Source organism: Misgurnus anguillicaudatus, chromosome 22 (genome assembly GCF_027580225.2).
Source record: "Misgurnus anguillicaudatus chromosome 22, ASM2758022v2, whole genome shotgun sequence".
Lineage (NCBI taxonomy): Eukaryota > Metazoa > Chordata > Actinopteri > Cypriniformes > Cobitidae > Misgurnus > Misgurnus anguillicaudatus.
Window position 1 is genome coordinate 26,315,753 of NC_073358.2, and position 20,462 is coordinate 26,336,214.

Sequence of the window (20,462 nt, forward strand, 5' to 3'; positions counted from 1 at the left end):
CAAGGTGTTCAGTATAAGGTGAAGTGCAAGAATCCATAATTAGATGCAAAAATTCCAGATCTATGCCCAAAATGCTGAAGAGCTGATTTTTTCACACTTAATATTTTTAAACTAACATGACAGTACATGACACATTAATGGGCTCATTTATAATGATATAACACATAAGATTAGCTATTCATTCCAAAGTGCCAGAACATCGAGCTATAAAAACACCCCCAGTTGAGTAGATCAAAAAATATTAATCTTTGTGAAAAGCGGAGTATCAGTTCTTTATAAAGAATCTTATTATCTTCAAAAAATCTGTCAGGTGACACACAAAACCTTCAAATCTACTTCAAAAGACTGAAACCTGCCATGTCCGTACCTTTGGTGCAATGCTGATGTAAAAGAGAAGGTTCTGGTAGCTGTGTCCATCATTAACCTGCAGCAGAAGTCTATCCTGGACTTCATCTGAACCGTCGTGTACATACTGAAGTTGCTCGCGATCCAGCTCCTCCAGCTTAAAATGGGTAATAGGCATGTCAGCGTGCACATGCGTCAAGTGGCCGTGTCGAGGTGGATCCAGAACCGTAATGAACACATCCTGTGGATTATCGAGGTCATCGATGTGAAGAATGGACCTGCTGATGACAGCGGTCTCACCGGAGTTGATGTGCAAGAGTTGGTTGGTCATCACAGTGGGTGGCTGCGGTGGAAGAAACAGTATTAAACAACTTTGTAACAACATTCAAACTCAGTTTACCTGAAGGGTAAGAGTGAATAAAACCAGATAAATTGTTTTATCAAAAAATACACCACTGTTTGCATGTGAATTCATAATGATGTTTGAAGTTGATAAACATGCCATTAACTCTTTCCATGTCAATGACGGGTTAACTCGTCAATTAAGAGAAAACGCTTCCCTGCCAAATTCCAAGTATTTCCGGCAATACGTAATACTGCTATTATCGACCAGGTGGCGCTCTTCCTGAACTTATAAAACCCGGAAGTATCGCCCTAGGGCAAACAGCTGTATGTACGTGTAGGTTTTGAGGATCGCTCTGAATCTGAATTCTATCAAAAATCCTTCACAAAAATGGAATTATTTCAGCTTTTTGCTCAAATTTTGACATTTTTAAAGAAACCTACTCATATTTGAGAGGTGATACAAAGAGAGCTAATGAAGGTAGGATGAAACGTCTTTTTTCTGAAAGCAGAGGGTCTGTTCTTTCAGTTTATTTTTTTTAAAGAAGAACATTTTCTGGAAGGCATTAAGCTTTTGTGAAAATCATGAAAAATGCTAGCGCTGGCTGGCAACTTTTTTTTTTTAAACGCTGGCGGAGAAAGAGTTAAAGGGACAGTAAGTAGGATCTTCCCTCATCTAGTGGTAAAATTGTATTTTGCATTCAAACGAATATTGCTCTCTAGCACCTCGCTTTTCCAAATGCGTGTTGCAACTACAGTAGCCGTTATGTAATCGCTGATCTCCTTGTCCGTTTCAGCTGGTTCACGTGTTCTGAACGAAAACGCGTTGTAGAAATGTGTTGCAGTAGGCTAGTGCCTTTTGTCCCTCTCTGCTATTATAGTTTTTCAATACATGGAAGCCTCCTTGGACTTACCCGTTCAATGTAAATAAAGGGAAGAAATTCTAAGCTAACAAAGAAAAGTCAGATCACCGGCAGAAATCATTTGACACCAACGAGGGCATATTTATGAATAAAGACATTGATTTTGATTAATAAAACACTTAAAACCCTACTTACTGGCTCTTTAAGAAAGGGTGAATTCTGGTAAGCGATTCATCAATATGGGTTTCCAAATTTCAAATAATGTTGTACAGCATTAGAGTTAGACATTGTGTGAATGTGTTCTGAATTCTGGGCCATGCCAGCGGCTTTGGGTCATTTTATTAGACTTGACACATCCTTTAGTCGTGAGCCCAGAAAGAAGGCACAGTGGTAAGGTTATAAATGAAAGTGTGCAGAGGTGAGAATTCTGCCAGAGCTGTTAAATCACAGTCAGTATTCGACTGCTGTAGGCACAACTTGTTTCAAAAGAGGGAAATAGATGGCTATCTTCTGTGCATTTGAGGTTTAAACTGGATTGAAATGGACACAATGTGTAGGAAGTACTGGATGTTGTCACATGATGTTTTCTATAGAGAGTGTGTGTGTGCAAGCCCAAGGCTTGCAAGTCATCTTATTACCTTATCAATCTGTGTGGATGGGATATTCTGTTTTCTACATAAAATAACATTCTGGGAAAATATACTGTAACTCAGTAAGACCATGTCAAATGAGGCTCCTATTCTCATAGATTATGAGACTTTAGCCTGTATTTCACATACAGAGTCACATTTTATTCATAAATGAGAGATGGGCAGCAGGTTTACAAAATTTTGTAAAACAGCACAGTTCTAATATGCGAAACTGTGATGCAAACCAAAGCACTACTGTTTACCGTTGTACAGTGAAGACAATAGCAAACAGTTTATATTAAAAAACAAATGTTTCCTCAAGCTGAAGGATTAACACTTTTTTCTCTCATAGTAATAGATTCACAGACCATTTTCTCTCTCTGTGTGCTTTAAAATTTATCCTCCATAGCTATCGCCAGAACTGTTCACTCAACAGGAGAAATTGACTTCTTGAGTTACTGTTATCAGTCCACGAGGAGCAAGAATGTATTTGGTTGTTATTTGATGTAATGACATCCATTAGATTTGTGTTGGTGAGCTCAGGTTTCTCTGTGTGTGTGTGTTTCGGTTGTCTGTTGGAGGTCAGAGACAGAGAGAGACACAGCCGGTTCTCTGGTGACTTATCTGCAAAGTGTCATAAAATGCTGCAGAAGACTGAGCAGAAGACAAAGAGAGACAAAGGGAGAGAACGTAGTGATGTAGGACTCAGTGTGATATAATCCCTCCTCAGAGTGAGGTAAAAAGGGCAGTCAATCAAAATCAAGGATGTGGACTATGGGTTTAAATTCTCTAGGTATGCAAACATGCACCTTAAAGGGGACATATCATGAAAACCAGACTTTTTCAATGTTTAAGTGCTGTAATTTGGTGCCCAGTGCTTCTATTAGCCTACAAGCATGTGAAAAATAGCGAATTGAAATTTGGATACCCTTGTGATGTCAGAAGGGGATAATACCGCCCCTTAATCTGCACTATCCAACCACGGCTCTGCCATTTAGTGCAGAGATCAGGCATAATTTGCATTTAAAAGGACACACACAAAAACGGCACATTTTTGCTCACACCTACAAAGTGACAATTTTAACATGCTATAATAAATTATCTATATGATATTTTGAGCTAGAACTTTACATATGTACTCTGAGGACACCAAAGATTTGTTTTCATATCTTAATATTTTATAGACCGTTTCATCGGACGCACATGCGCTGACGCGATTCACGTCTGGATCCGAACTTTACTTCCGGTTTCATTTTTTTTAATGGTCTGACTAGTTGCTACACTGATATCTTGAATAAATGCCTCGTCGAAAATAACAAATGTTTTGGTTTCCTATGTAACCTATGTGTTGTTTTTTAACTTGTTTTATAAATAAACTACGTTTAAAGAACTTTGTTGTTATTTATTCTTAGCGGAGTTTACCGGAAGTTACGACAGCCGCTTGTTTGTGTTGTTACTGCTGAAACCGTCTATATTAATATACACTATTACACTAATTGCCTATTTACATGTGTATATATTAGGGCTGGGCATAGATTAATCTAGATTATTCTCCTACAAAATAAAAGTAATTTTTTGCATAATACATGAGTTTTTGATTTGTGTAAATACTATGTATATTTACACACACACACACAAATCACGTGTATAAATGCAAGATTTTTTTTTTAATATCATTTTTTAATTTATATATAATTTAGAATATATAGAAATATAAATAAATATATACACGTGTAAATGTTTCTTAAATACATACATAGATGTGTGTGTATTTAAATATATATATATATATAATTACACACAGCACAAACTCATGTTATGCAAAAAATTACTTTTATTTTGTATGAGATTAATCTAGATTAATCTATGCCCAGCTCCAAGTATATATACAGTACTATGCAAAAGTCTTAGGCCACCATCATCAGTACATTTTTAATGTCCATCCATATTTATTTTTCACTCTTTTTTAAGACACAAACAATATAATACAGGAAATATGTACACAAAATTAAAAACAAAACCATTTTCAGAACTAAATGTCTTCTTAAGGCATCAGTCAGTATTTAGTGTGACCTCTCTTGGCATGAAACACATCTTGAGCTTTTTTGAGGAGACTGAAGTCTCGAAGTCATTCGATTAGAATTAGGATTACATTTCAATTAGGTCTAAGAGATCTTGCAGTTTCCTGCTATTGCTAAAGTAGGAGGGGAGTTTACCCTAAATACTTGACACTTCAGCTTATACTTTTATACTGTTTTTGATACTACATACACATTTCCTGTATTTTGGATGTATTCTAATAAAGAGACTGATAAATAATTATATATAATCACTATACAAATGCAAAAACAACAAATCTAATGTTAGCATGGTGGCCTAAGACTTTTGCACAGTATTGTATTTATATGCTATAATACATTTCATAAAAGGCATTCACTCTACAGACATCTCTGTAAGAGGTCCATTTATGCCCTTTTTCAAAGTCTTCAATTTGTTTTTGTGGTATGCTAGAATACATTTTCATCCTTGATTGCTTATAAAAAGACATTATACTTGAAAAAAAATATTCAGGTGTAAACAGAAACAATAGTTAATTTTGCCTTATCGGTTTTTCTTTAACGAGTAGATAAAAACATCTCATTGACATTGTTACAACACACAATAAAAGAGCTCATCCAGGCCTCAACACCAAAAAATGGATGAAGTGAAAAAGCATAATAGGACCCCTTTATTGAATAATAAAATTATAACTACAGCCTGATTAATTGGCCTGAATTATATTCACTTACCACAGTGACTCCTTTGTATCTGCTTTATCAGATTTTCTGAGTACAGAATGAAGCCCATTATTCACTATTATGTGTGTGTGTGTGTGTGTGTGTGTGTTTACCTGGTGGGAGACTGCCTGCACAGGAACAGTTTGTGGCTGAGAAAACAGTTGAGGATCTGCTGCTCTTAACAAGAATTGCCCATTTCTGAAAAACAAATAAAAAAAACAAGTCAACATAATTTGTTATAAAATAAGACAGAGATATAAATGATGTAAAGACAGTAACTAATGTAACAATATATGATTTTTAACACATTTTTGACAAATATCCACTTTTCAGACCTTAAACAGATGTTAGGATCAGTTTTCACAGGAGAAAAGTTCATCATTTTAACAACAAGTCAATAGGGTAGGGTATGGAAAGCCAACAAATATTTTCAACAACATAGCCTACTACGTACTGGAATGTGTATTTTTTATCAATATTGTGATGGAACCAAGAAGGGACTTATATATCTGTTTTTCTGATGATCCAACAAATACAGATTGAAGATTATTTGTATTAAAATGAAATCATTTGAAATTAGTTTATTTATTAATTTACATTGACATAGGAGGACAGGGCAAGTTGTATAGTCCTTCTGAAAGCTTGTATGTCCACATTCACTTTGTTAAAAAAAAAAAATTTTTTTCATTGATTATACGCTAGGTACGTATAATCAACTTCATGTCTTATATGAAGAGTTTGGTTCCAAAACGCAATAAATCCATTTTGACAAATTTTGGTAAAAACGTGTTTTCTATACCAAGAAAGTGACAAGATGAAAACAACTATTTTCTGTTACAAACTTTCACATAGCATCTTTAGGTTATAAAAACATAAAAAATTCAAATCCATAAGTTGATTTTCAAAGATTTATTATAAAAACGGATTATTTTTTCCACAAAATGCAATAAATCCATGACAAGTTTTTATTCAAAATGCTATAAATCTATTGAATCAATAGCCTATATAAATGTGCATTCATCTTTGCCATGTTATATTCATTTAGTTGACTAGTTGTACACACTAATTAAAAATATAAACATTAATGTTATTAATCAAAACACTTACTTTGTCATATTAAGAACCCTGTCATTGCGGTTACTTGACGTCTTCGCTTAACGTCTTTCACAGCGATCATCTGTAAAATGTTTTTGGTCCTGCTCGATTTTTGTTGACTTCGAGTAAAATTATGGAAAGTTTTTATAAGATCCTCTGGGGTCAATGTGTTAGCATGAGAAGCTTGATGCTGTCGGGAGAACAAGCACCCGTCTCCCGAGTGCAATTAAAGTATTATTTTGTTTTGTTTTGTTTGATCACAAAGTACAAAGTAGATGAGGAAAACTAGGACTCCATGTACTCAGCGCGCCGCCATGTTTGTTTACATTGCATGAATGGTGCCCTGTGGGATTTATTGCGTTCTGTAAAAAAGGGGGAGTGGCGTTTATCGCATTTTGGGAAAAAGGGGAGAAAAGATGACAGAATAACACGGCGGATATTGGATTTTGCGTAAAATTAAGAATTTACTTTTAACTACTGACCTGATATAATGCTGATTTTGGCAGTAACTCATTTTTTTCAAAAATGGCGTTTATCGCGTTTTGGAACCAAACTCTTCATATTTACCTCTTATTTACATCTCACATAATTCTCGTCATAGAAACATTCATAGCAAAACGCATGATTAAGGTAATGGGGTCATGTGCTGTACATTCTATGGCGTTCATGTGTAATTTCCTAACATTAGGCTACATAAAGCAATAAAATAGCGTGGTGCCTTTTGAAAATTGTGTTTTCATTGCCTATATCTGAAAACTTCTTACAAACAACTTTTTCCAAGCTTTGTACATTTATCCAGAGGTTAAGCGTGAATTCAACGAGAAATGCTGTGCGCTGGGTGGCGTTGCCAAATCCTCTACTTTTTCAAGTTTAGATTTGTGCAGATTTGTCGCGGGTTGTTTTTATCCTCTGGGTTAAAGATAAAAGGATTTTGTTCTTTAGTTATTGGTATTTGAACTGTGAATAGTCATTGGAAATATTTTGGACTAGTTTTGAATGTCCATTGGGATGGTTTTGATACGCGAAGCTTGCAACCCTAGCTGTGCGCTTGCGCAGACGTTCGGTTTAGATTATATAGAATGTACATGTACATTTTAATCAGATTGCAATGTTTAGGGTGCATGTAAACTGTATATCGTCGTAACCTTCAATCTTATTAAATACAGTTGGACTGACAAAATTTTGTGCATGTAAACATCGCCATTGTGTTGTATAAGCACTTTTTAATACTTTTTATCAGTAAAATATTTGCAAAACCCACTTAAAAATATAACAGGTGACCAATAATAATGATTTATGACAACAACAAAAAAAAAAAGTGTGGAGAATGAGATTTTAAAAGGACACCGATGATATGTTTGTATACCTACAAGATGTAATTCTGTCTGAATTTCTATTAAAGGTCACGTTTTTCCTGATCCCATTTTTTAAACTTTAGTTAGTGTGTAATGTTGATGTTAGAGCATAAATAATACCTGCAAAATGATAAAGCTCAAAATTCACTGCCAAGTGATATATTTTCTTTAACAGAATTCCCCTTTCGAAGCCTTCAGTGAATGGCCGGTTTGGACTCCAGGCCTCTACTTCCCGGTTGAATGACGTCAATATAAGAGTTTTTGACTAAACTCCGCCCACATGAATACGTCAGTCACCAGCTTTGGCTCAAACGGTTCTAGCTAAGCTAAGCTGCTGTCGAATCACAACACACTAAACAAACTACACCATCAGAATTTGTTACTTATTTCTGAAGGAGGGACCTCATAGAACAAGGAAGACATCAGCCCGTTTTTAGGACAGTGAAAACACAATCAAAGCTTCAAAACACAGAAAGAACAGGACCTTTAACAAAATTAGAATAAAGAATAACGTATCTGTCTGAAACATACAAAGATGAAAGATTTAGAAAAAGAAACCATATCTTTTAAAGAATCATAAAGACTGAAAAATCAATACATGATACACATGAAAGATGAGGAAAAATGAAGAGAAAGAGACAGAAGAGATCAGAGAGAAAGCCTGTGAAAACCGATCGCTTGCTAATTAACCACAGCTGAGGGGAAAGAAATGCATTAAAAGAGAGAATAAACTGTTAAAAAGTTGAGAAATATCTGAAGGTCAGTTTAACTTGTATGTGGTAAACAAATATGCAGTGGTTTAAGAAAACTGTGGGCTGTGTGTGTGTCCTGTCAAGTGCCTCAGAAACTTCAATGCAGTAATTAAAGATAATGACTTCGACCTCTGCTCAAACTCCATCGCCCAAGAACGCACACGCAGACACACATTAACCACAACTTAACAAACACTTTTCTTAATTCAAGCCTCTGGTCTCTTTTTTTATACTGCTGCAAAGCATCTTTCTGATATGTTTGTGTACAAAATCAAGTAACATCTTAAATCTGGGATGCAAACATGCCTCACGTGCCAGGAATGAAAATATATACTGTGAACAGTGTGTAAATCATTGATTTTAGACTTTCATATATAATCTACGACCTGCCACCTAACTTTATACTTTCTGTACTATGAGAGCCACCACAGATTCACCAAAAAGACGTGACCTGCATCCCAAATCGCATACTGTGGCAGTAGGTACTAAATTAGAAGTACCTACTCATCGACTGTTAAAACAGTAGCTACTATATAGAATGAATATGAATAGTATGAATTAATTCGGATGTACTACATCCACAACATTGATACATCACGTGACATATGCACAACTGGGTTAAACAAGCGCAATTTAACCACAAGGGGCAGTTGTTTAATATATGTATTTGCATCTGAATAGAGCCATGTTACTGTTTTCTGACATTTTTTAATAAAACAATGCATTTCCTTCTTCTTCTTTATTGGATAACTCCTCTCCCGGGGCTCACGAGATAGTACGGTGTCCATTAAATGAACACTTTAGGATCTAGTAGGAAGTATATGTCATCCGGGTATTTTTCCTTTACTGTTTTATGAATACTATGAATTTGGACATACAATTCACCTCGCATTCTGCTGTCCGTCTATTACATAGTAGATAAGGAAGAGGTTTCGGACACAGCGCTGGTTTCCTGGGGCCGGTTGCCCCAGCTGTGCGTAAGTTACAACGTAGCTTAGTTACGGCGTAAATGGTCACTAAGTTACAACTTACGCACTACTAATTGTTTTTGCGCTGCACCATTAAACTTAGTTTAAACGTAACAATACGTTGTTAATAAATATTTACGGAAGTCTCTGTCCATGAATAACGATTGGAATAAGATGTCAGCCAGATTAGATTACATCGATGAGCTCGTAATTAATTATGAAGAGCCGCAAGTTCGTCAACGAGTTTTCAAGAACTGTTTAATTTTCTGTGTATCCATCAATTAAAATAAGATTTTAAATTTCTTCCTGTTTATTTTCTCCTCCATGTGTGGGATAGATATTTTCAATTAGAAGTGTAATGTTTTGAGTTCGATAACATTTGCTTTAACGTCTTTTTAACTTTAGTTTAGGCGAGTCAAGAATGAGTTTGAAATTAGGTACTGTTCAGACTATTTCCTGTCTACCTATTAGAAGGCTTGTGATTGGGTTAAGAAAAATAGACGTAATTCTATGCAACAACGCATTACTTTATGGAGAGCTTACGACCTACTAGCTACGTTCTGCCTTAAGAACAAATGGTGCAACCGAATAAAGTAAACTAAGCCTCTAGTTTGGACTTTACGTCCCAGTTTAAGTAAGAACTTACGAACGACTGGTGCAACCCTACCCTGAACACTCCCCCATCAGTCCTGCCCCCAAACTCAGGCAACTGTCACTTTGCGTTCACACCAGACGCGGCAAGCACAAGTGATTTACATGTTAAGTCAATGCAAAGACGCAAATAGGCATCCTGCAGCTTGGGACGCACGAATGACACGGGACGCGTGATGGCCGTTCCGGGTGAATTGAGTGTTGCCGCGAGAAACAAATGAGTTGAAAAGTCTGAACTTTGTCGGATATGCGCGCCGGGTTAACCAGGAGCTTGCTCTAGTACTGACGTGATTACTGGAAGCGAGCGTTGTCGCAGAAGCCCCTCCCATGACGCAAATTTCCTTGTGACTAGAATTTCACGCGCGGCTTTCAACAGGTAAACTAAAAATGTTCAAGCGTCCAACTACGCGTGAATAGCGTCTGGTGTGAACGCACATTCAGGCTGCCTGTGTCAGAAGGCCCATTTTTTTTCTTTATAGGGAAATAATCATATAAATGACTTACATACTTATGGTAAGAGTAACAAAAAAGTATATTCACATACAATATTCCATGTACACACTGACTTCAAGTCAGCTGGCTCAAACTCACGTTGACTGTTCTCTGTCGTGAATAAAGCGTACAGCTCTGCTTTTGATCTGAGTGAGGGTGAAAGCATCGTCTTTGCCCAATGTTCTCTCTTTTTCATTCTCCAGGATCACTAGATGACCATTACTTGGTGGCTGAAGGAGCTGTAGCAGCATGCTCTCTGATTGGCTGTCAGCATCTTTGATTGACAGAAGCGTTGGATCCAGAGGCTTAACTCCACCAATGGGAACCAGTAGAGAACCATTGATGTAAAGTGATGGAGCACGGTTGTTTGCTGCAGAAACAGATGTGGATGTGATTTTTTTGATACATGTAAACTTTGTAAAAGACATCCTCATAGTCAAAGTAAAATATTTACAACGTAAACTGACTAAATCAATTATATTGGAGTAACCTGAAGGCTCTATTTTCTACAAATGGATTTATTTTTGTAAAAAAAGCTCAGGTTACCATGGCAGGCTCTGGTTTTTTGGTCAGCATAGTATCCATGTCCACAGTCTGGACTGCATTGGCCGTTCTTCAAAAAGAAGTTCTCAGCACAGATACGGCACTCAACTAAACTCACACACTCCGAGCAACCAGCCGAGCATGCTGGGAAATTAAATCAAACAAGGAATCAGTTTCAAATATGACACTGAAGGGGCCCATTTCATTTTTCTTTATAATCAGTATGCTGGCAAACATGCCGAAATTCACAACACTCACCAGAACACTGACGGGTGGAGTCGTCTAGAAAGTGATGCTTGCCGCATTCCAACACACAGTGGCCATTTAAATCGGCGTACGGCAGCTGGCACTGCTGGCATTGATTGGGAGCCTGGCACTGTTCGCAGTGCTCATCACAGCCTGTTCATTGGGACAATAAGAAAAATTTAATACAAAATTAAGTTTGTTTTTTCTAACAAATTTGACTTTTAATTAGTTTAAACACTAATCCTATGTTCAACAGACACAGTCAATGTGCAATTTTAGGTGATTCACCAAAATATTTGTACTGATTTTATATATGCATTGGCAGACGCTTTTATCCAAAGCGACTTACAGTGCATTACAAGCTATACATTATCAGGATTTGTGTTCCCTATCATGACATTTTGCACTGCAAGCGCAATGCTATACAACTGAGGTCTACAGGAACACTTTTAATGAATAGTTTAAAGGAGTTAAGCTTAATAATTTAAAAGAATAGTTTCAAACTTCTATGACTTTCTTCCATAGAACAAAGAAGTTGAATTTGAATAAATATTTATTATATAAAAAATATATTCTGCCTTTTCCATATAGTGCAGGTGAACAGGGACAAGGGCTGCCAAAAAATATACTGTATCATAAAATATTATAAAAGGGGTCCGTAAGACGTCTGCCTTGTTGGGCTACGTAAATCATAACAAAAACTGTGGCAAAACTATTCCTTTTAAACTCACTGTTTACTGTATGAGATGTAGATTTCAAGTACATATTTAGTTCTCTTCGGAATTGTGTTTAGCTGGTTTACTTTAAGTGGATTGAATACTACATGCCATAAATGCACATTATCAATTTGTCAGGCATTGTGGAGGTGAATTCTAAACGAGTGCGGCTTCTTCAACCTGGTCCATATCTATGGCAACACTGATTACTCTTTCAGTCTAATTTGAAATCAGTTTATTGAAGTGCCATTAAACCCTGGCAATGGCACAGTGGCTGATGTGGGCACTACGCAGCAGGCATCGCTGGCACTCCCTACATCAACCAACTGAGAAATTGAAATGCCAAAGATTATTGAGCCATAAAATTGATTGGTTGGACTCATTTTCATAATGAAGGTGGTTATTTTTTTCTGATCACTGACTCAGACATCTATCAGCATCTTGGTAGAATCCGGGGGAGCAGCCTGGCACACAAATGCCATCCTGCAGGACATATCCCTCCATGCACTGCAGACAGTCACTACGCAGGGGTCCGCGGCATGCGTTACAGCTCCAGTCGCACTCTGAGAGGGAGAGAGAGAGAGAGAAAGAGAGAGAGAAAGAAAGAGAGAGAGAGAGAAAGAGAGAGAGGTGGGTGGAAGGGGGATGTAAAATATGAATTGGAGTGAACAAAAAATCCCAATTAGAAGGAAAGACAAAGAGACAAAGTGTTCAGAGAGCATGAGAGAATTTTCTAGTGAAATACAAATGCCTGCAAGGCAATGTGCGATTAAGCCTAATCATAATTCAGATATTACACTAACATTACTGCCTGCAGTTTCTGAATGCCGAACATTCTAGCAAGTCAAAACATAGCACTAAGCCACGAGATACCACGTGTTACAAAATTTTACCACAATTAAGGGGTGTTTTTATCCCACTAATGTTGAACAATTATTTCATCAAGTTGTCTAACACTATGCTGTCAGCAGCTGCCAAGAAAAGTAGCAACCTGGTGCATTAATATAGAAAGTACAGTCACAAGTGTACTGTGTGTTTCTGCCATTTCACACCGGCTTCAAATGTGGTAAAACACTTGAGTCTGTGCCACATTGAGGTTATGTCACCACTCAAAGGGTTGCAGGCACGACAGCTGCATGTGATGTCTAACAAAGCCCTACAGTCATGACATACTGTAGTCACATGACATGGCCTCAAGTGCCTTTTTGATTAATTATAAAACTTTTTGCTGTTTTTTAAGTTAGCAATAAATGATGACGGGCCATTGAATTATAAGAAAATAATGCACACCGAAGGTGGTTATGCGGCATGACGCGAAGTGGATGTGTGCATTCTTTTCAAATAATTCAAAGGACCGGAGTCAATTATTCTGCTTATACCATGGTTACCACAAACATTGCTCCTATTTTAAGACATTTCAAAAGTTAGGTGTGCGGTTATCGAAAAATAATGCATATCCATGGAACATTTCTCAACCAATCAGAATACAGCATTCAACAGGCCCGTGGTATAACAAATTTTATACAACGTGGCTGTTGAATGCTTTATTTTGATTGGTTGAGAAATATTCCATGGGTGTTGATTATTTTTCAATAACCGCACACTTAACCTTTAAAATGTCTTAAAAATAGGCACCAGAGCAATGTTTTTGGTAACCGTGGTATAAGCGGAAAAATTGACTCCGGTCCTTTGAATTATGTAAGGAATAATTGACGACGGGCCATTGAATTATAAGAAAATAATGCTCACCCAAGGTGGTAATGCGGCAGGTGTGCATTATTTTCAAATAATTCAAAGGACCGGAGTCAATTATTCTGCTTATACCACAGTTACCACAAACATTGCTCTGGTGCCTATTTTTAAGACATTTGAAAAGCTAGGTGTGCGGTTATCAAAAAGTAATGCATACCCATGGAACATTTCTCAACCAATCAGAATACAGCATTCAACAGACCTGTGTTATAATCGAAAATAATGCACACCCGCGGTGTAATGGCACAATGCGATATCACTTTGGGTGTGCATTATTTTCTTATAATTCAATGGCCCGTCGTCAATTATTCCTTACATATTATAATATACAGTTCTGAGCAAAAGTCTTAGACCACCATGCAAGAATTAGGTTGTTTTTGCAATGTTATAGTGATCATATATAATTGTTTCTCAGTCTTTTTAATAGAATACAGAAAAATGTATATATAATATTAAAAACTATAAAAATGTAAACTGATGTGTCAAGTTTTTAGGGTAAACTCCCATTTCACTTGAGCAATAGCAGGAAACTGCAGGATCTCTTAAACCTAAATAAAATTAAATCCTAATTTTTTTATTTTAAAGAAGTCTTTTTACTTCATTCTGCTCAAAAATGCTCAAGATGTGTTTAGTGCCAAGAGAGGTCACACTAAACGCAGACGATGCCTAAAGAAGACATTTAGTCCTGAATTTTTTTTATACATATTTCCTGTATTTTCTGTTTGTATCTTAATAAAATATTTTGAAAAAATAAATATGGATGGAAATTAAACTTCTAAAACAACAAGTCTGGTGGTGGTGGCCTAAGACTTTTCCACAGTACTGTATATAATTTTATATACCATATATATACACAATATACAATATACACATTTGATAAGGTTTTATTGAATTAAGTCAATTGAAAGTGGGGGTGAAATTACATTATGGAATAAATGTTTTCTTCTAATACACACTGGACACAATTATTGGTACCCTGAGAAATTTTTATGAATACAATTTCATTAAAGTATACTCTTAAGAATATTAACATTTTCTTAGCCTATAAAAAGCATTGTAGATTCTTTTTCATAGCTAAAATTTCTAGGGGTGCCAATACTTGGGCAAAGCACAATGCACACACAGAACATTTTATATTTCAACCAGAGATGGCGACAGAGAGGCCAAGGTTACGAGCTGCAGCTTTAAATAGACAGCCCACATAGAGCTAAAATATATACTGTATAAATCAAGGTCTTAAAAGACGTTAAAAAGAAGTTTGAGGGACTTCAGTACAGTGATCAACTTATAACTACTGTGATAATTGAGGGAATAAGAAAAAGATAGCAACTGTGTAACGGCTTCTCTGTTCATATCATCTATTAAAGAGAGCAGTGGCGAACCGTGAGTACTTCAGCTGGGCCTTCAAAATATGCAATGAAGTGCAAATGCCTCTCCATGCGCAATTACGCATGGCGCAATAAATGAAAGTCACAAATTTAATGGATAGGTTCTACTTACTACACCGCCTTAATTCTTAAAAACAGGAAAATGGAGACAAGTGAGCATGGGGGAAAAAACACCAAAATAAATTGAGAGTAGTTTGTTTTTCATAAATTTTAAAATTCAGAATATAATACTAGGCTATTCGTATTTCGTTAAATCATACAGTGAACGTGTAAAAATTCTGAGCACGCAAAGTTAAATTACAGAATAGGCATCGTTTGCCTTTAAATGCAGTTTTAAAGTTTAAAATTACTTTAATCTAACTGATAAACACAAATACAGACTCTGCTGCTCTGTAAATTTGCATTTAATTTTTGTTTTTTGTAAATATATATTTAGCTGTAGGATAGCTTGTTAGTCTTTTTTCATAAGGGGAAATATAGCACCCTGCGTTCTCAGTGCACCTCCTTGTGGCTTATAACTGTTATATTTTGCGGGCTCGCAAAATCCCTAGCCCGAGCCCCGGTGAATGTTTTTGCATTCTCTGAGATTTAGTTAGGTAATTATATTGTATGTAATTCGGCGTCGCCTGCAGTCATTACTATCCTCAAGTAAAACTGTCAGGAAGTGAAAGTATATTATTAAACCCATTATTTTTCTCGTGTTCACGTCTGATATGCGCTGCGCAGCTGCACGCGCATCTCTCGGCTGTGCTCTTCACGAGTACCCGCTTAAGTAATTTCGTTTTTACCTCAGCCCTATCAAACTAGCCACAAAGTCAATCACGTTTTCTGCCATTTACCTCAACCACTCTCACCGCAGAGATTCGGGCCATTAGACGGTCTATGATTAGGACTTCTTCTTCTTTGGTGTTTTACGGCAGCTCGCATCCAGCTTGTTGCATGATTAGGACTTCATGAAGGCTTACAATGCTTTGTTTTTTACCCGCCCACTTGAAATCAAAGCGTGATTGGTCGATTTGCCCGTCACTCTCCACACCAAAACACATAGCTTGGCCTTCCTTGGGATTCTTGAAGTCCTAACCAATGAATGAGCCAGTTTATCGGGCCTTAATAGAGACAGACGATTCTGATTGGATATGAACCTGACAGTAAGCTTAACGTTAGAACATAGATGAGAGAAAATATATTACATGTATTAAATTAAATTAAATATAAATTTAAACATGTAAAAACATATTTTTATTGAATACTTTATTATTTATTAGTATTATTATAAAAAATATTTTTATTAATTTTTTTAGGCCTTCTCTGAAGGCGTAGAAGGCCCTGAAGGTTCCCCACTGAAAGAGAGCCCAACCATTTGATAACTCAGCCACATCGCTATATCAGCTCAGCTCATTAAAAAGGACCATCACTGTTTTTCTATCTGCACTCTATTCACATAACTTCATAGTCGCTACCCTCATTCACCAAATATATTCCCTAGTAAGAACACTTCAAGCTTTCTGAAAGAAGACAAGTGTCTAACATCATTTAACACCACATCAAACTGAAATGTCTGTGACATCAATGTTTATTTCGAATTCAAACACAGCTAATTTGTTTAAATGTCATTCAGACCATGTAGTCATATTACACGCCTATCAACAGAGACACAAACAACGACATACTCAATAACTGAAGTGCTCTCCTCAAATGTTGTCAAGGTAACCTTCATTCACCAACTGTACTGGGTGGGTAAACAGCTTTAAAAACCTGCATAACACACTCATATGCCCTCTATCATTCATTCTAAGCCTTTTTTTCTCTCTCTCTCATGCATGCATACACGCACACTTACACAAAAAATGTAATAGTTTTTGAATAACATTATTTACTTTTTACATCGGTTTTAAAAATGAGAACATTCCAAATGTTCCTGAAGGACGAAGCAAACTTGAGTGGAAAGTTCAACCCCAAATGATCATTAAGTACAGCTGGTACATACACACGCACGCACGAGCGCACACACACACACATCCAAAGGGACTAATACTTATCTCTATTTCATCTTGTTCTCCTTTCTTAATCCCTAACTCCTAACATAATTACTGAAAGGTCTGACTGTATGGGCTCTATACTGACATAAAACCTACATTTAAATCCCAACTAACAAATAATCTCCTCTCAATTTGGTCTTTAAATTACCTTTTTCTAAAAGGTACTTCTCCTAAAAAAATTAGCTGTTTGTTTTTTTTGCTTGCTTCAGTGTAGTAGATAGAATGCAAAAGCCTCTAAATGTCGCCTCAGTCAAAAATGAGCAAATGATATTAAACAAATGCTCTTTCCACGTATAAAAGGTCAAATCCAATTAATCCTGACCATTCAGAAATACCAGTTTGTTGGCAAAATCCATTAAGAGTCTGATAAAAATGAAACATGTCAGACGCATATAAAGTATACTTTAGTCAATTGAACTAGACTTCTTTTAAGCAAATGTCATTTTGAAATTCAATGTGTTAAAAATATGAAACAACGTTCACCCAGCAAAAAATTTGACAAACACACACACATGAATGACAACATCTGATGTATCATGACATAGTTTGAACACAAGCGTGTATATGACTGACAGACTCACCTCTGCACGTGCGTGTGGTTGTGTTGAGATAATACTGTTGAGCACAGCTCTCATACTGGCACTCTCCAAAAAGAAGCACTTTAGCTGGATCCCTACAGGACGTACACACACCAGCCGTCTCACAACTCAGACACTGGCTGTCACACACTGTAACACACACAATAATCAAATCATCAATACTCAAAAGTGAAGCTTTATTTGATCTTCAGTAAACTTTTAAACCATGAGCAAATAGGATATACAACTTAACAGATTTCAGATAGACAAACAGAAAGTCTATATATTAAAGGGACACTTCACCCATTTGCATTAAGCTTTGTATAGTTAGAACCCCAGTCATGTTTTTGAATGGTCGTGCATCATTTCCTCAGTTGCCGCTGAGACAGGAGAAATACAGATTTCAGTGTTGCATTTCCTTCTTTCAATGATGTAAAAATCATCATATTGCATCATTGAAAGCAGGAAGTCCAATATCTTTGTTGAGGGGGTGAGACTACAAACACCCCTTTTCTCGGTCAAATAGGCACCAACTTCGAAATGTATGTTACATTTTGACTACAAATATGACACACTTTCAATAAAGATTAATGTTTCTATGGGTGAAACGCTCCTTTAACTATTAGATTATAGTCAATGAGGGTGCACTGAGGTAAACAGCAATATTATGAAGATGTTCTTACTTTGGCACACTCTGTGTTCATCAGCGTAATATCCAACCGGACAGTGGGTGATGCAGAGACCGGACGGGGCCAGAACAGCAGGGGCCAAACAGGAAGTACAGGAGATAGGACCGTCCCCACTGCACTCCTCACAGGAAGAGTGGCATTCTTTAAAACGCAAGATCAGGGCAGTAAAAATTATGTTTTTTTAAATGTAAGCCAAGGCTTCGTAAAAATATTACACACTCCTTGCTTTAATAAAGGGTAAACAGTGGAATGACTTAAAGAGTGAAGGGACACATTTGAAAGATTGAATATTCATGCGGTGACATATGGGCCCTATTTTAACGATCTAAGCGCATTGTCTACAGTGCACAGTGCAACGTCTAAATAGGCGTGTCTGAATCCACTTTTGCTAATTTAACGACGGGAAAAATGTTTTTTGCGCCAAGCGCATGGTTGAAAAGGGTTGGTCCTATTTTTTTTAATGATTAATGGGAGTATTTTGGGCGTAACGTGCAATTAACCAATGAGATTCTCAGCTCTCATCCCCTTTAAAAGCCAGTTGCGCTGGCGCTATGTCCAATCCCTATTTAGATGACGGACTTTGTAAACTGAAAAACTAAGCGGAGGAAGAAGATCCCCAGTTTAAGATTAATGTTAAATAATTGTGTTGTTTTCACTTGTATTGAAAGTGTTATTTTTTTTCATTAAAACCTTTAAAACCCGTTTTCTTTTAGTCATGGAAGTAAAAAAGCAGGCTTTTAATTGCTTTAAATGTATGGCTATCCAATATCAAAAAAATTATTTACAAGTATGTAAGAAAAGGTTTGTACTGTAAAAATACATTATTTGTAACAAACAGGAGATAAAGAATTTACAAACAGATCTCCGCACGTTTCAGCACTTGGACAGCGTCAGTTTTTTTTTTAAGCATTACTTAAAAATGTTTCTCATCTCACCATATCCACAGGTACAGAGTCATCATATACAATAAATCCGTGAGGTAGCATTTAAAAAAAACATTTAAAAACAGATGCATTTGTTTAAAGCAAAGCATTTATTTACTTACCAGGCTGCAGGTGAAGCAACTCTTTGTGCCTTCTAACGTCTAATAATCGGTCCTCATTTATGTCCAAGAGACTCAATAATAATCTTTTACGTTCAATCCTTTAATCTTTCATTTTTAAAAGAGTTTTTGTGCTGCTGCGCATTCATGTATGTGATAAGCACACCTGTGTTGTCGTCCCGTTTAGGCGCATATTACTAATGTGCTCTTTAAATAACAAAAAAACATATTGCGCAATTAACTTTAGACCAGGTTTTTGTTGGTCAATGGCGTAGTCTATTTTAGTTTCCTCAAAATAGCAACGCGCCAACAATGCGCCTTAACACACCTCGTTTTCAGACCAGAACGCCCATGGGCGCAAAAGAGGGCACAAATGCATGTGCTATTTAAACAACGCGGCGCTAAACGTGAAAATTATAATTGCGCAAGGTGGAAATTAGCAAAAGACACTTGCGTCGCACATTGCGCCGGGTGTAAGATAGAGCCCATAGCAGTCAAACATAAGGGTCTTATACACATCAGTGCATCCAGTTGCAATTTTTTCATGGTGGCCAAAACTCTTTGAATATGTTGTAATGATAATACAAATATGAATTTACTGCATGTTTTGTTCTTTATCACTCACTTTTGCATGATCCATGCCTCCGGTAGTATTTGGATGGGCACTGCGGTACACAGTGATCTCCCAGCAGAAACATTTTTGGAACCTTACACCACAAACACACTGTACCAAAGCCCGACTGGAGATCTGCAACACACCGCTGACACCCCTCCTCACACTCTGAAATAGAGAGAGCACATATAAATGAGCATGAAATAGCCTTCCTAATGGCAATCATAAGGTGATACATTCAATAATTCATCTGTAAGAACACTCTGAACCAGGATAAAAGAGAGAGAGAGAGACACAGAGAGAGACAGACACAGAGAGAGAGAGAGAGAGAGAGAGAATAATAATTCAGATTCTTATCATGAAGTTTCTAAAGGTGTAAAAGTAAACATTCTCTTCATCTCTATATGTTTTCTCACTGCTTATCAGCTATGGGAGTAGACTGACTCCATTGCCATGGACACGCTAAGGGTGCTGATAATAAAGTGATGCTTATCAACCAATTCTTTCTTGGGCCAATATGCAGAGAATATGCAGGCACTGAAGCGTCAGTACATATTCTCTGCTTTATAAATAAATCTCATGCTTCA

At 36.7% G+C, this 20,462-nt stretch overlaps 1 protein-coding gene across 1 annotated transcript in view; it reads right to left on the reverse strand.

Moving 5' to 3' along the window:
- fras1 (Fraser extracellular matrix complex subunit 1) overlaps positions 1-20,462 on the reverse strand; it is a 271,538-nt gene that overhangs the window by 62,690 nt on the left and 188,386 nt on the right. Inside the window, exons 21-29 of the mRNA XM_073861042.1 lie at positions 19,888-20,043; positions 18,215-18,361; positions 17,535-17,681; positions 12,197-12,337; positions 11,071-11,211; positions 10,816-10,956; positions 10,369-10,639; positions 5,070-5,154; positions 368-688 (exon numbers count right to left, since the gene is read on the reverse strand). Of these exons, the coding sequence (XP_073717143.1) occupies positions 368-688; positions 5,070-5,154; positions 10,369-10,639; positions 10,816-10,956; positions 11,071-11,211; positions 12,197-12,337; positions 17,535-17,681; positions 18,215-18,361; positions 19,888-20,043 (1,550 nt within the window). The remainder of the gene's footprint in view (positions 1-367; positions 689-5,069; positions 5,155-10,368; positions 10,640-10,815; positions 10,957-11,070; positions 11,212-12,196; positions 12,338-17,534; positions 17,682-18,214; positions 18,362-19,887; positions 20,044-20,462) is intronic.